General features: G+C 40.1%; 1 protein-coding gene across 1 annotated transcript in view; it reads left to right on the top strand.

Annotated features, from left to right (window-relative positions):
• LOC135484511 (unconventional myosin heavy chain 6-like) overlaps positions 1-17,674 on the top strand; it is a 156,636-nt gene that overhangs the window by 84,742 nt on the left and 54,220 nt on the right. Inside the window, exons 14-15 of the mRNA XM_064766069.1 lie at positions 4,267-4,422; positions 9,367-9,478. Coding sequence (XP_064622139.1) covers positions 4,267-4,422; positions 9,367-9,478 — 268 coding nt within the window. The remainder of the gene's footprint in view (positions 1-4,266; positions 4,423-9,366; positions 9,479-17,674) is intronic.

The raw sequence follows: 17,674 nt of genomic DNA, 5'->3' as shown, positions 1-17,674 counted from the left end.
AGGGTATCGGTGCATTGTCCCAGACCGAGTTCAATAATGGAAGTGAATTCCCAGGGGTAACATCAGAAAGTAATATCAGCAATTCACCAGCGGATTTGATGGACGATGATAAATGGAATAGAATGGAGTCAACATTGGCTAGGGGTGATGGGCTATTTGAGGGTATCAACATGTTGACTTGCTACCCTGCTTGTGTCATTTGATGATGATGTTGTTAGACGAGATGGTGTCAAAGGTTCTTCTAATAGACAAAGCAAATGGTAAGGCTTTTAACATTACAGTGCATCAGTACAGACTATTGATCTGACAGTGTGAGCTGCATGGCAATAAGAAAGCTACATAACTTACGTTAAGTACATTTTGGTGCCAGTACTTAGTCTCTCGTTGTTAAGATCAGGGTTATGGAATATCATTGAGATACCACGACTTGTCTCATTCAGCATCTCTGTTTCATAAAAACTTCATTAATATGTGACAGCATTTCATGTTCTCATGAAATAACATCCTTGACAGGTTCTGAATACAAGACCTAGTATATGGATGGTTTTATGACCAAAATTTGTTGATGCCTAATTTGAATGTAAAGGATTAAGTCTTCAAGGAAGCGTTGACAACTTCAGTTGCACACGTAGGTAGTGTAATGAATTGTAATGAGGAAACTTGGTGGATGTGATAAGCATGCAGGTTGTAGCAACGTCATGAAATGTGTCGTGATTTATTCAGTCGAAATCCGTTGACACCAAGTTGGATAGATGGGATTGGGTCGTCTGAGTTTCTAGTTTGTACGTGACATAATTCATGTGAGGTGGCATGTGTTCTTATGAATATTTTTAACATCTATATTCATTTCATGACAGATAAGTGTGTGGTCAGTGAGGACCAGCAATTGATTCGGAAGGCCACTTCAATAATGAGTGTTATAGACGAGATGTTTGTCTTGGCATCTTATGATGCAAACCCATATCAAAGTCCGAACTTCTGGCGTCTAACTGTTAGATGCTACTTTCGGTCTGTTGAGGGTTAAAAGTGAACCACTTATCAACATTTTATTTGTTTATCGACGTGCCTTTTATCTGCTTCGAGGAAAACCTTTTAGAATGATCACAGACCTGAAGTCTCTACTCCCTTTATGGTCAAATGTACTTCCAAGTTATCAAATAGGTTGACAGTTTGCCCTAGAGGCATTGGTCTATACTCAACTCCTTTCCGAATGGAACATCTTGGTATGCTTAGCTGGGTTTTTTCTTGCAATCTCTTAAATTTTGCCTTTGGTGTTTTCGCTAAATTCTGATTGCTTTTGAGGTGAAATTGGACTTGAAATCATTGGGGAGAAGAAATATCTTCCATGCCGCATGGAAGGGGCTCATGTGATTGGTTAAAGGAAAGCATTTTATCTCGCTTCGCTTTGAGTGCGAAAATAGCTGTAAATTGATATAAGTGCTTTTGAGGTTTTTTTGTTCAAGGAAAAAAACTTTCTTATTCCCTTTCTTTGATTTCCACCTTTTTGATATGCATCTATAAGCGCCATGTCCTAATGTGTTTTTGATGTGTATTACTCTAAATTAGAAGGAACAAGATGTGTCAAATATCCATTTCAGGTGACCTTCACATTCCAAGCGATCTGCTTTAAGGTTCTGATCCAACAGTCTTGAACATTTAAGTCTAACATCTCCAGTCGATAACAAAAGATCTCAATCGCCAGTCGCAGTCACCATCTCAGTATTCCACTCTCCAGCTTTCATCCTAAAAGCTAATCTTCAGCATCAAAAATTTAAACTGTTCAAAAAATTTCAAATGTCTTGCACACAAACGTACCCATCGTTCTGCTCTTCGGTTTCAATCGAACAAGCTCAAAAAGAAAAAGATCTTTCGTGTTACGCGGCTGCTATCTTATTCATTTGCATAATGGATTGTACTGCCTTGGCATGTTCCCGTCGGTAGCTTTTGTTCTTGGTGTTTTCCGTTCATTGTCTGTTGCAGACACCAGACAATTTTTATAGCAGGAGGAAATGTTGTGACTGTTTTGAATGTTATGTGAAATGACAGTCTTCGTTCCTGTGTCCCATGCATCGACGTATAAACAATCACTTTCCGGGTTAAGAAATTCGAACTAACCTTTACCATCCCGACCTTCTCTTAGAAACTTGAATATTTGTGAACATTCTTGATTTGCCTGCCAAGGTGTTAAAAGCAATCTGTTCTAGTATTTTTCCGTATTCTAAAATGGATCCGATCTCTGGCCCTGGACATTATAATGTATATTCTCTCGTTCTACTTGAAGTAATTTATCACAGAACCACTGAGGTGATTCTTCGCAGAAACCATCATGTCAGTGCCATAAACTATATTAAGGATCTCCCGCTGATTTAATAAATACATTCTTTATTCCTGTGAAGATCCAGAGCTGTACCCCGAAGCTTACATTGAACTGCATATTAATAATTGATATGCCAGATTAACCTGATGTTAGTAGACAATGAGCGGATAATGGTGGTAATCTTGTGAAATGATGCCTCCAAGATTCACCTCATTTGGGGCGGGATATAGTCAATTGCGTCTGCTGTATCGTGATTAATGATGTACGAGGCCAGAGGCTATACAAGGGGTTTCTCCTCATAGTTGTCTAGCATATATGTAGTCATCAGCAAAAGACTCGTGAGCAACTATTTACTACAGCTAGTGGTACTGCTTTGCTGAGGTGTAATAAGTTTTATTTGCTACAGGCCTTGGTCACTGTTTCGGAAATGGTCTGTTATCAAAATGCAAGAAAGTTATAACCAAGCTTTTTTCCTCTTCCTCTTGTGGTTGGCTGCATGCCACTGGCACTACTTTTGTTACAATCTTGGCATTGGTCTCAATTGTACAAGGACTCGGATATAATTCCTTATGAGCATTTATGTCTCCTTATATTTCCTCACGGCATGATGTCGGATTTTTTGAAATGTGAATTTGCACACTGCGGCAGTATAATGGCATATTGTGTGTAGTAATATCCTTCCAGGAGTTACTCGATGTATCAACCGGTAATCACGAGAATACCCACTAAGAATGTAGCAGATAAAGAACGGTTGATGCGTTTCAGTGCATTAGGACTGGCATGTGTTCCAATAGATACAGGTAGCATGCTGCGAAAAGTGACAATAGCCTATTGATCCTTATCTTCCATTAGCAGATAGCTCTTATATCGCATCGTGTAAGCGCATGGCCTGACAAGAGCAGGTTAGACTTGTTTGAGAAGTCAGGCACCTTATTATTCAGCTAGACACTTGATTCACTCTATATCTCCTTTCAGCAGTCCCAAAGATGGTTTGCATGCTTACTGACTTACTTATACTTGCTGGCTCCATCTGGAACATAGGTTATCCTCGGTCTTTGTTCACCACCTGTGGTCTTGTGCTGCTGCCTCAATTTACCTCCAGGACAGCTGCAGGGGCTGTGCAGGAAATTTGCTATGGCTTGACCTGTATTACCGGAATTATACCAGTTGGCTCCATCTGGAGCATATGCCATCCACAGCCTTTCTCCACCTCCTTTGGTCTTGTGCTGCTGCCTCAATTTGCCTCCATGGTTTGCATGCTACAGTGGTCTAGTGTCTTGTAAGCACATCGCGTGATAAGACCAAGTACAAAGGAATGGGCTGAAGCTGTGTGACCTGCAGCCAGGAACTGTTTCCTTGAGCTCTCGCTGCTTGTTATATTGTTACTATATGATTTTATTATGTCTACAGTTGCATGATATATCATCTCGTTTGTTCTCAGCCTTCTGCCTTGGACAACTTGTAAGTGATGGTGATGAACTCCAACCCTGCTGCAGGACCACCAGCATTTGAGTGTGCTGCACAGGGTTGTTACTTGCTTCTACTCATGATTACATCGCTGTGGGGAAATTGCTTGATCAAAAACAACATCGGCAATAAATTGTTAGCTTGCACGAGATCTTGCTGAATTGAAAAGACCCATCAAGATTCTATTCATGAAGGAGTGTTACTCTCAGCCAACGAGTGCCACTGTGATGAGATGAAGTAGAGTCGTTGCAACAGTTTATTAATCATTATGTGGCAATATTTCAAACTCGGTGCACTCTTGGCCCAAGTGGGAATGCGATTGGCCTATAATCATTGAAGTATCTGCCGGAAAATGGGAATACATGTATCGTTATACACTCTGTCCTGTCCCTTTTTACAAACTTTGTAAAACCCATCGACCTCTTCTCAAAAATTTCAACAGTTTCTCATACATGTCATAGCCTTGTCTTTACTCTTTTCAGGGCTTCCCAGTACATGTTCCCGCCAGCACATTCCTCACAAACTACCGGTGCCTCATCGATGGCCAGCGGTTACCGGTGGATGAGAAGGAGGCTGTGTCGGCCATCATGTCCTCGCTACATCTGCCAAAGACGGAATGGCAGATTGGCAGAACAAAGGTATGTTTTGATCATTTAGCAGAGCAGACGTCATATATCATATATCATGGTGCGAAGGAAAAAGACAAATTTATCAGATCAACTGTTTGAATTTCTTTTTCCTATGATATTTACTAGGGTTCAATAGATAACCTTGTCTTATGAACACTTTGAAATCATACTAAAGTCAGTGAGCCGAGACCTCGTAATTCAGCCTTCAAGGAATGGAAATGTATACTTGAAAAGAATATATTGTCTGATATAAAGACATTATACACTTTTGCTGATGTAGAATATCGTCTATCGTCTATTGTTGCCATGAGAATATTGCATTGTTTTAACTTCTCAGAAACACCCCTGAAACATCATATGGATGTTTTTAAACGAAATAGTGAAAGTCAATTCATATTGGAAAAATATCAATTATTAATGAAGTGATCCTGGAAATAAGTTTTACTCCGTCATGTAGACAAAAATATTGTACTATTGATCAAATTGTCATTAATTAGCGAGTGAAAAGATTACGTAAATCTCGGTATTGGAAATTTCTTAGTGGGTAGGATATGTTTGGCATTTATTTATTAATATTGTCTGCGTTTTCACTCGGAAAAGTTCAAAGCCATTAACCTGAACTATTCTTCGATGCACTTTAAACCTCAAAACCTTGTTATATCTTGGTAAGGCACGTTCCTGCTATCAGTGTTTGCTTATTGTCACACCATTTACTCTTGATGAAAGAAGGATGTCACTGGGAACTGCCAAGGAAGCTAATGAAGAAAAACACCAAATCCTCGACAATTTCAAACGTTTCTTGATAACGGTAATTTGTCAGGTGTACGTGTTCACCAAGGAATGCATGCACTTCAAATAATCAGTGCCAATTTATATTACAGACAAGGTTTATTTAACCATGGTGGTTTAGAGTTGATTGATTTCGTGACTTCGTTCTGGAGGGATAATTAATTTAAATGCTCCCTTCGTTGTCGATTTCATCAGTATCCACATTTAATGATGCTTCCCAGCATGGGTTGCTCTTTTTGTTCAGATTTCAGTGAAATTACCCAATGCTTATGAATAAATGACAGCGGGGCCCCACTTAAAACATTTTTGATTGAAGATCTTTGATTGTATAAATTAATTTTTTGTTAAATGGAGCACACACTTGCCAGGGAAAATCGTGCGCTACATGTGATATTGTCACGTTTGATTGAACTCAAAAGGTTGGATTTTGACTACTGTCAAAACAATCTGCTTTTACATAAAGTTGCATGTCACAGCGATTCTGCGTCTACCTACCTTCTGTGAACAAATCTCTTAACTCAGATTTGTTTCACACGCACAAAAAAATCGTTGAAGAATGAGGTTCATTTGGAGAGTTCCTTTCTGCAGTCTATTGTCACGCCAGATTCATCCAGTAGCTTTGATGAGGATAATGTGCAGAATGATGTGGTTAACAGTTACGAGGAGAAATCTCGAGATGTCCGTTTGTCAACAAAATGCATTATCTGGCCAAAAAGTGTTTTCAGTCCCAGTTCCAAATGTTTTTCTCGTTTTTTTCCAAGAATAATAGCTAACATACCACCTGACTACAAATTTAAATTAAACATGTTACCAAAGTTTGAAACAGGAAGATGCATGTTTCCTTAGGCAATCTGTGCCTTTTAAAAGAATCAACTCTGCAGGTTTTTTTCTCCCGAGACTAGTTTCCAGCTTCCCTTGAGAGCTATGGGTTGTGTTCCAGTTAATTATCCTCTGTGCTGAGGTGGAAACAGGATGTCTCTTGTGAGAAAACATATAATCCTATTCCAAGCGCAATAATTGGAAATTTCATCCCAAAGTTGGTACAGCGGCTGGTTTTTTGTGGTACTTGCAAAATGTGGATATTCAGTTATGAAAACCAGTTGCGTTTATTTGACGCTACATACTTGTGTTGTAGGCACTTCAGCTTAGAGGTTTGAGGTACGTGTATTCAGATTGCCTCAGTCTGGTCGATGCATCTTCGCTCTGGTTCATTTCGGAAGACTTGTTTCACTCTCGTTCCACGGGTCCAGACCTGAATCGATACCACCTAATGGAGGCTATTTGTGAACAAATCAAGTATATCCTCTGCAAAGTGATCCCATTTACCACCGACCTCGGGGTCTTGCTGCCGGAAATCTCCTATCCTCCTCCAATTTTGCTGCGAATGATTGGTCATCCCTAAGGATATAAAGCATTGACTGACCAATCATTGGTGCAGTTAAATCTAACATGACCAATTCTGGAAGTTTTGGCCAGCATCTTCTTCTTAATGAGGAGACAAATAGGCCAATTTTAGGTCATTATTAGTAATCGTATGTGGTTACGGTCAGCAAATTGTCCAATATGGCAGTGAATTTGATACGGATACTAAGGCTATAATGGAAACAGGAAAAATTAAGATATCTGACCAGGAATACACCATTCTTCCACCATTCCTCGTAAACAGCAGAACAAAATCTCAACACGTCAGGTGTCCATTTTGCCAGATTTGTCACCATTGACAACCAAAAGCATTTGTCTTGCGGTCTCATTTTTTCCACGCAAACGCAGAATCCTAGTCAAAGATTTTTCTCATTTGCCAGAAGTGCGAGAGATGCATGAGTGATAGTTGTGGTTTCTTCTCTACCCATTCATGTGGGATAATTGGAATGTATAGGTGACAGGGGACAAGAGATGGATTGATGATGGTTGTGGTATCCTGTCTTGCTATTAACTGGGCTAGCCTGGGGAATGTATTGGGGACAGTGTATAGTACCCCCAGGTATATGGCACGGCTTAACCCGCCGGCCATGAGGGAATTCCTTTATGGCCCAGTGGTTGGCGCGTTGGCCCCAGAGTGGAAGTTAAGCAACGTTGAGCGCGGTCAACCTTTGGATCGGTGACTGGCGCGTATAATACATCTGGCAGACCTTCCCACGCGATGCGAGCTCTGGATTTGTAGTTCGGTACTGAGACGCATGAAGCGCTAAGTAGGATTGCGGATGATCCATCTCTGTCCGAAGGGGGAATGATGTATAGTACCCCCAGGTATATGGCACGGCTTAACCCGCCGGCCATGAGGGAATTCCTTTATGGCCCAGTGGTTGGCGCGTTGGCCCCAGAGTGGAAGTTAAGCAATGTTGAGCGCGGTCAACCTTTGGATCGGTGACCGGCGCGTATAATACATCTGGCAGACCTTCCCACGCGATGCGAGCTCTGGATTTGTAGTTCGGTACTGAGACGCATGAAGCGCTAAGTAGGATCGCGGACGATCCATCTCTGTCCGAAGGGGGGAATGATGTATAGTACCCCCAGGTATATGGCACGGCTTAACCCGCCGGCCATGAGGGAATTCCTTTATGGCCCAGTGGTTGGCGCGTTGGCCCCAGAGTGGAAGTTAAGCAACGTTGAGCGCGGTCAACCTTTGGATCGGTGACCGGTGCGTATAATACAGACGGCAGATGCATACAAGATGGTTTTGATGCCTCTCTTACCAATGCTTTGGGGTAATCAGAGTCTATGGGAGACATGGGCTTTCTTATATGCAAAGATTGCTGAATTGGTAACTTGTACTTTTATGACTCTGTTTTGGGATGAGATTTTGTAACTGGAGTCTGCCTTGTAGCCTGACACTCCAACAAAAAGATCTATTCAGAGTGGTGAAGGCACTGCCTCCCTGAACTTACAAGTAAAAAACATCCTTTGATATGATAGAATAGTACACGAAGGAGGGAGTGCGGCAAAGCCTTGACAGATATGCTCCTCTCTGCAGAATGCAACAGGAATCGAGCTGACATTTGATACCATTCGTCAGGAATCGAGCTGACATTTGATACCATTCTTCAGGAATTGAGCGGACATTCATACCATTCTTTATGTAATGGTGCTTCCATCTTTCTGGTTTATGGTAAACTGATAAACAGCATCAGTATTGGTCTGCTAGATTCTGTAAGCAGCAAACCTGCCATCTATCGTGATTGTGAATTTAAGAGCAATTCTTGAATATTAGAGACCAAGCATGCCATCTATTCCCTCTTTCTAGAACCATCAAATCACTAATCACATGGTTCTCATTTGTAATCATTGACTAGGGAATTCTTTAGGAAGGATAGAAATAAGGTATCGAGTTCAAAAGCTGTTTAGTTTCAGCGCTCTCTATAATATCCAATACAGGAATATTAAATGTGAATTCATAGAGAGCACTGGCACTAAATGCAGTGTCCATTTGCTTCAGAAACTTTGGCTGACCTCTAGGTATGAGTTACTGATAGTTTATTGGATATATCACTTTCGCAGGATCAGAGCTAACTGTGGCAGTTGATTAGCATTTGATATTCATGTAGTGGAGGTCGTAGACACCGCTGTGACAAATTTCAAAGTTTGTTTTCAGAAAATTGTTGCCGTTATAGGAATTTTGTGTTGGATAACCGTGGCGTTGATTCGATAAGTTTAGTATTGGATATCATGATCTTGAAATGAATATCTGTGTTCAGAGAATTATTTAACATTATGGATTTCATACTTAGTTGGCGATTTTAATTCTTGATCATATTTTGAATAATCATTTTAGTTTAGGATGTTTTAAATCATATCAAATAAACTGGACTTGGCTTTATGCCTCATAGTATGTAACTCTGCGGTGAAATTATTCTGATAGAGTCGTTGTATCTCTAAGGAGTATATTTCACTTGGAATCCTATACCCCAGGGCAGCTGAAAAATAATCAGAAGGAGTTGAAGGTATTCAAATATTCAAATATTATCTTTGCAATAAAACACTTATGTTGTTCCAATTATTTCAAAATTGGGTTTTTCTGTTTTATTATGTGTTGTCGTACAAAATAAAGGGTGGAAGAATAAGTTAGCTTTATCACATTCATTCTTAATGAAGAGAGTTTGTTCTTGATTGAGTCAAACATTCTTGACTCAATTTGTTGTTTCAATTTGTTCCTTCTGACAATTGCAGGTCTTCCTACGCAACAGCGTCTTTGATCCCCTGGAGGATAGGAGAAAACAGTTCCTGAGCAAAAAGGCAGTAAACATACAGAAAAACTGGAAGGGGCATCTATGCAGAAAAGGTAGGTCACATGCCCACATACATTACGAGCGAGAGATATGCAACAAGTCGTTTCCAAATGGTCTGCTTCGTAAGAACACTGCAATAAAATATGGTTTGTGGAACATAACAACTTGGAACATAACAACTTGCCTGCTATGTCACTTCAACATTTTCATCAGGAAGCGTTTCATCACGCCAGTAACAAACATGTCTCCTTAACAACATTTCAATGACCTACAAGGAACGCTGCATGTGTTGCTTTGGCAACAACAATATTGTGTCAACATCTCAGCAGCATACAATTTCTGTACCCCATGTCGTATCGAATGGAAACTACCTCACGAATTACAGTGTTGAACAATTCCAAGATCCTAATTGTCATCATTGGTCTTTTACAAGTCTAGACACTGTTTCTTTGGTAATCTTTACTTATTGTCATGTGCCATAGCAAGTTCATGGCAATCCAACTCGTTACAATGATGCAAACAAGTGTTTCTTTTCGTCAAAAGAAATATCCAGTATGTGCGATGAGCGATACCCATTCCAAACTTGCACATTACTGCGGCTCCCACCGCTAGTGTCAAAACTGTTCATCGATTCCCGATAATTGGCATTACGACAATTATTATATCTAGCTATACTTTGGGACTTTGTAGGGTCAGATGTGATGATTTAGTTACCCTAGTTACTGCAGAAATACAAGCAGGTGATAACTACATGTATATGACTAATGTTCTTTGATGGTCAAGTCTGATGTTAAAGCTATCTGAAGGCTAGGCCATATTTGTCTGCCATTAAGTAAGACCGAAAAGACTGGTTGAAAGTGACTGCTGAAAAACGGACAGGGTCTGTAAAAACTGCAACTTAGAGGTTTTTATGGTCCTATAAACTTATATGTTGGCCACTGCATAATATTAATATATATATCAATTTTCGGTAAATGTTCGTTAAGAAAGTAATATCATTTTATCCCCTTTGATACTCGTGACTTGAAACAGTCGCCCTGCTCATCTAATGAACGAATCGATCAGATAGCGCTCCTTCTGTACTCTTAAGATATTTATTTAGACCGGGAGGAGCTGTAGTAGTAGACAGCCAAGGAGGTTGCTTGCTCCCGTTTGCTTAAATGGGAAGACATGCTTAGCAGTGTTTGGGTGTGCAGGATGTGGCTGCATATAGAGATAGCGCTCCTTCTGTACTCTTAAGATATCTATTTAGACCGGGAGGAGCTGTAGTAGTAGACAGCCAAGGAGGTTGCTTGCTCCCGTTTGCTTAAATGGGAAGACATGCTTAGCAGTGTTTGGGTGTGCAGGATGTGGCTGCATATAGAGATAGCGCTCCTTCTGTACTCTTAAGATATCTATTTAGACCGGGAGGAGCTGTAGTAGTAGACAGCCAAGGAGGTTGCTTGCTCCCGTTTGCTTAAATGGGAAGACATGCTTAGCAGTGTTTGGGTGTGCAGGATGTGGCTGCATATAGAGATAGCTGATATCTGAGTCCTCAAGATCATTGTGACTGATATTCAAGACATGCACATTGCACTTCAAATTTCTACCAATGAATCACTGTATAGTTGTGTCATGAGTCCTCCATCTAGTCTCATAAATCATACAGCTTTCATTCTGGTGTGATATGTATAACGAAACAGGCAGTTGCCAGGTCTCGATTACTTTTCTGATTGCTCAAGCGATAATTGTTTTGCATGCCCAACTAAGGCTTCGTCGTCTTTGTGGTTTTTAAGAAAACATATTGTGATATTGTGGTTGTTGCAAACGCTGGGCCTGTTTTGTGACAGGACAAAATGGTGACAACGAAAAGATGTAGACTAGTAAGGAGAAGATCCAATGTGGGCATTTAATTTCTAAAAGAAAGCAAGAGTCAAGGTAATGTCTGTAGTTGGGTCTCAATGGCCTTAAAACCTGTGTTTGTATATATGTTATATTCGGGAGTTGAAGTGCACCGAGATTTCGAATCCACGGTGGTATGAAATTAATTACAAGCTATAGGTGATTTAGGATTCGCTACCCGAGAACATCCGTCATTAAATTATTGATAACAAATTAACAATTCCTGCAATCGGATTTCTGATTACCCGTCTAAGTCTGCTAAATTGCATCCGTGATTGATGTTCTGAATGAAATGATGAGATCTAGGAATGATTCCGAGGAAAGTTATCTATCATTTGTCAATCAATGTTAACAGAACTTCTTGTGATTCAAAACATTGATTGGAATAAAAGTTGGATTCCTCAAAATCAGTAAATCTGAGTTCAAGCAGAGTGCTCATTTTGGTTCACAGGAAATGCAATTGTTGGTGTAATAGAGTGGAACCCCGGTCGGCGACTCTGAAAGATGAAAATAATTCTAGGTCCAAAGATATTTTTCACTTGATTTTGTGTCTTCTCGAAATCGCGAAACAACATCAGCCCCAAAATATTTTTGACTTTGAACATTTTTCAGAATTTTGAACTTTATGAATTTCTAAGTCCAAATATTTTTTTCACATGTTTTTTTCTGCTCAAACCAGTAAGAAATTGGAGAGCCTTTGAAGTACCAGACGAAAACTATGTCAATTTGCAGACACAGAGACCCAAGATGGGGGACCAGGGTAATCACCTCAACAATTCTCAAAGGAATCGATTTCCAAAACCGGACGACCAGAACTGACCTTATTGGTGACCCAGACATATGAATACTTTGAGGTATTCAGATGTCTAATGCACAAAGGCTGGCCTCGGGATACATAACTGATGAATTGCTCAGCTTAATTTATCATCAGTTTAACAGTATTGGCTGTGATAGTGTACTACACCTTCAAACTGAGAGGGACAATGTGCAGAAGGGTCAAATTGGTCATCTTAGACATTTAGTCTATAGTTTGTCGTATTGATATAGCTCACTATGAGGGAGAACTTGGGTGTGGGCTTTATGTGACCAGAAGCATAATGTGCCTATTCGCCTCTTTTCTGTCCTTCAGTAGTTGAACCACAGAGGTTTTTCATGTTATATAATAGCCAGGCTATGGCGATATGAACCTTGTGTAAAATAGAGTGACATTTTCATTTCACACAAGCTTCAGATCACCATGATGTTGAATTCGTTGAGATTGTTTTGTGTGGTTGCCACTTTGATGGAGGACCTGCCAGCAATAAATTATCCAAATGTATGCTGTATAAAAGACTTCTTGTTGCCTTTGATTTAACAAACCAATTATATCACCCATTGCACTAAGTAAGGTCTCATTTACTAGAGAGTTTGATTAATTTCCAATCAAAACGAACAACCTAAGTAGTACTGCTCCCAATATTCAGTGGCTGTATGCCATTTCTCGATTCGTAACATCGTTATCTCATAAATGGGCTTGATCTAATATAACTGGGTGTGGTACTAATACATCCTATCAATCAGATCATGTCTTTTGTTACAGAGAAGCAGCTAAATACTCAAGTCGTTTGTAGTTGGGCTTTTAGGGAAATTGTGTCTTAAACGCAGAAACGATTAGTGGGTTGGGAAGAGTTTAATAACAACTCTTGCAGAGGCAAGGTAATGTTTTATTTAGCTGATTGAGATCTCGGCATGTGTGTGAGGAGATAACAAACTGGTGAATGAGAAGTTATACGTTTCAATCCCATCTGATCCTCCTTGTTAAAGTGGTGCTCTTTGGTAGTCTTTAGTTGCAACTACCCTGAAAAAATACGTTTTATTCTTCTGGCTTGTCGTTGCACCTGAAAAATGCTTAACAAAAGGTTTGATCATAATCGAGAGGAAGATGACTTTTTAGCCCCCCCCCCTTGGTGGAGTGGTTAAAATCAGGGCATTCTGTCCAATGCAACCTAGGTTAGGTTTGATTCCTGCATCTGAGGTCATGTTTTGTCAGCTCAGTAAAGAGGACAGTGCAAGAAAAAAACCAGGGACCTCTGAGGTACGAGATGTGAACTACAACTTAACCAAGCAAACCTACAGGTACGTACCTTAACCAGAGCAGTGTAGTGACCTTTCAATACTCTGCCGCAGGCTAAAAACTGCTCTAATGCTAATAAGAGAGATTCACTAGTTCGGGAGACAATCGCATCACATGCTCTGAGCCATAATTATATTTCAAATTAGTGGCAAGAATCATGATGTATTGCCTGTCTCATGAAAAACCAAAACTTGTGGCAAGAGTAGGGGGGTATGATTTCGCATTGCATTGTCCATAATCACCAATAGTATGCGTTTCTATGACATTGGACCATGCTCCCATCTTAATTCATGAATTATCGTTGATAACTCTTGATGTTATTTGTCCTTTCAAGAAGTGTCCCCAACTGCACATTTAGTTCCCTCTACGAATAAGCTGTCAAAGTGCATATTATTTGTGAGTGTGATCTCATCTTCTGACACTCTGTCATAGATTGACACACAAATCTAGCACTTGCCTCTGCAAAAATCAAACACGGCTCACTAGCTATCTGTGGGGATATGATCTCAAACAAGAGTCTCATTTCCCAATTTCGGTTTCCAATGACATCCTGATGCAAAAAAGCACATCGGCATATTGGAGAGAAATTTTCGATTTGCGGAATCTTACGTCTCACATAGACTTCTCCAATAATGGTTTGGAAATGGTCAATGCCAAGTGGAGATATGAGATGTTTTTGTAAATCTCCAATATATTAGTACTATTGGCAATGCAAGGAGAGAGTGACATTCGTTGTGTCATCAGCTATTTGAGAATTAGCCTTCTCCTTGTGAAGACAGATTAACACACTCTGTCTTATTGTCTTCGGTTTGTCAGTAGTCTGATACTTTGGTATGGGGATCTGACAGTTGTTGGCCTAAGGGAACTACAGGGCCTGATGAGCATCTTTACCACTGTAAATGATATTTGTGTTTAATTCGTGGCCATACTGTCTTCATTTTAAGAAATATTGAGACAAATCAGGACAAAAGCCAAGAAGGACATTAAAGTTTCGCCTTGAGAGCTAGTGCCAGAAAACGCTCTGTGGTGAAGAATGTTTATGGTTGTTTCAGTTGCTGCAGTGCTTCTTTCCAAACCAAAATGGCATGATGAATGCTGATGAAAGATAACTGCATGCTAAAATGATTGAGAATTGCTTGCTAAAGTATATCACTAAAGCCCTGAACCAAGAAACACATTCGCTCATACGACCACAAGTCATGTCACATGCACAAGGTACACACATTACAACAATCCTGAACAGGATAGTAAATAGATTGATGATGAACTATTGATTGGACCATACACAATAAATTAGTCATATATTGAATCCTCAGTTTCATTTTGCATGCTGTTGATTCTGTCAGTGCTGGCTATTCAGGTTGCGATGTGATGCGTCCAATATTGAATAGAAACCTCATTGTTTGCAATGTTTATGCCATGGAAAAGCATCAGATTGATGGTCTCACTCGGGACATTAATGAACTTCAATACTCTTTGGTTAGCAAATAGGTCGAGAAGATTTGATGTTGAACAGGTATAATGGTGTATAAGTCGAAACAAATGCATTGGATCTGTAATTTTAAACTCGGTATCGGAAGACGTTACGGTTTCATTTTGATTATCATGGGGTTTCAGCTAAGCCAATTGTAGTAAATGCTCATGTGAAATGTGAATCTGTTAAGTCAGTGAGTCATCTTGGATGCTCTCGTTATCTGAGTGTGGCCAATGATACTGTGGTACCTGCAAAAAGTAACGTGAATGCATTCAACTTGACAGACAGAAGATAACTATATCTTGACAGGCTTGACGATTTCAGGATTATTATCATCGGTTTTCTGCTCCTCACTATGTAACATTACAGTCGAGGTTCGCTGCTTTTTGCCTACCTGCCTGACTGGCTGGATAAAGAGGTGATTGCTTTGACAAAACCTCGAAGGAATGCATTTAGCTAACACTCCTTATGCAGATAAAAGCTGTTAGGCAGTTAGCTTTTAGTTGAGGTTGATAAACGAATGGGCGAGTCGAGGAAAGTGACATGAGGTTGGAAGTACTGTACTTGATGACAGTGATGTGTTTAAAGGGAACTGGAACCGCCGAGCGATTTATTCAACTTTTCGACTTTCACTGCCCGAGAAAGTCAAACTTCCAACTTCCTATTCGAGTTCAGATTTGTAGCTCCGCCCCCAGTGCCCGAGCATGCGCAGTTCAATTTGTTATTATTGAGAATCATGTGAGAATCACGTGAGTCATGCGATCTTTCATTCATGAGTTTTCGTAGTAAATTCCATAGTAGTGACGTCACTCAATGATTGACAGCTAGGCGCCATGTTTCATTCATGCCTCGTTCTGATCACCCGATACGCGGGAAATGAAAGCGAGGTCATACGAACTGGCTTGGCGGTTTCAGTTCCCTTTAAATCAGACCATGCCATGTTCTTCGGTTCTCTGGATCCAAATGGAAAATTGATATCAATTCCTAGATTTCCATTCATGTGTACAGTTTCCAATTAATCCCATTGATTCTCAGGAAATTGCAATTAGTTGTGACCAATGTGGTTGTTTTCTGTTTCCTTTTCATCTGTCAGGCTATTGTCAGCAGCAAATGCAGTTTTCGCCAAACTAGGTTTGTGACAGTTATGAGATAAAGGTTTATCCCAACATTGTATGATTTTGTCAGATGCAAATGTAATGCTTTATGTGTCACCTGGTAGCAATGTAATCTGCTGTGCCACTGTGGGATGCTTGTTATTGGGAAAGCAGAGATAAGTGATATAGTATTTGTCAGGGTGAGGTTTGTTGAGTGCATACCCACTTCACAGTGGTTGGAAATTATTCATCGTTTTCTTTCATAAACTGTTGCAGTTGGTAAGTTTCCTTGGATGCCTGTTCACAGAAATTCTCATCCTCAATGAGCGGTGCTGGTGATCAACTGTCTGCATGTGACACACATGGATCAAGGTTAATCAAATGACATCTAATGAAGTTACTAAGCTCGTGTGTGTGATTGCTTTAAATCATCATATATTCACTATTAACCAGTGCATTTCCCTTGATTACGTTACTATGAAAGAGGTGTTTGGTCTGGCCGAGAGGAAGAGGATCAACTAATTTAGTAAGAATTGGTTATCACCTAGGGCTATCATCATAATCATTCCAAGCAGCAGCAACCGAAGTATTTAGCTGAGAAGAGAATATAGGTGATTAGACAGGTATGATAATCTAAGCCTGCAGCATGAGTCAGTTGGCTGAACCTTCCTCCCCAATCAATGACAATCAGGCAGTATTGGTCACAAGGGAAATATGTCAGCCACAGAAATCCCTGCTCGAGACCCCCAATAAGATCAGAAGACGTCTAAGGCCGATGGGCCTAAAATAGAAAGTTCAGTTGCAAATTATAGCAGACAGAGTTTCCAAACCAACCGGACCTTATCGGATTGATTGTGGAGACATCATTGTCATCTATATACGTCTGCAAATAAGCTGTTCTGATTTATCGGACATCTAAGATTGGACACTTGGACAATGACCGCAGACTGGTAATCCCTGGATAAGATAAGAAGATGGAATTGAGTACATCCGCCTGCCTGAATCCGGCTTCAGGTTGCATGGGTTTGTCATCGTTATAAAGTTTAGGAGAGTCTTATGAGGATGTACTGAAATCATGCTTGTTTGTTAGCTCTAACTTGTATCTTCGTGGATATTTTCACCTCACGTCGGTCACCATTCAAGAAGATCTAAGTCATTTCAACACTTTCATCGAAACGTTTCTTAATAGCAGACAAATATCGAAGGTTGTGAAAGAACCGAAGTGGGATAGGGGACTGTACCATTTGATAAATTGTCACTTGAGTTCACACTTTATACAACTACATCTATTTCTGTTTGGACAAAAGCTTTTTTTGTTGTTTTTTGTTGTTTTTTTTGTAATTTAAAAAAAAAAAAAAAGAAAAAAAAAAGAAGCTGTTTGTCACATTATTTGAAAATTCAGCGTCTTTATCGTACATATACACAGGTCCTGGCCATTAAAATCGAATGACATGGAGATGACGGTGTCCACAATATAATGTCTTGACGTAAGCTGTTTCGATTTATTGGCCACCTGAGACAGGACACTTAGGCAATCAGGGCTGGCTGGTAATCCTAGGATTAGATGGACTTTAGGTTGGACAGCTTCGGGTATCATGGCTGTAGCATGCTACATAATACCTAAGATTCTTGCGATCAGTCAACTTTTGGGCGTAGCTTGTGACAGCTATTGCGGAGGTCGTTCCAC

The sequence above is a fragment of the Lineus longissimus genome, chromosome 3 (assembly GCF_910592395.1).
Source record: "Lineus longissimus chromosome 3, tnLinLong1.2, whole genome shotgun sequence".
NCBI classification, from domain to species: domain Eukaryota; kingdom Metazoa; phylum Nemertea; class Pilidiophora; order Heteronemertea; family Lineidae; genus Lineus; species Lineus longissimus.
The sequence above is the reverse complement of the archived record's forward strand: the minus strand, read 5'-3'. Positions and strand labels throughout refer to the sequence as shown.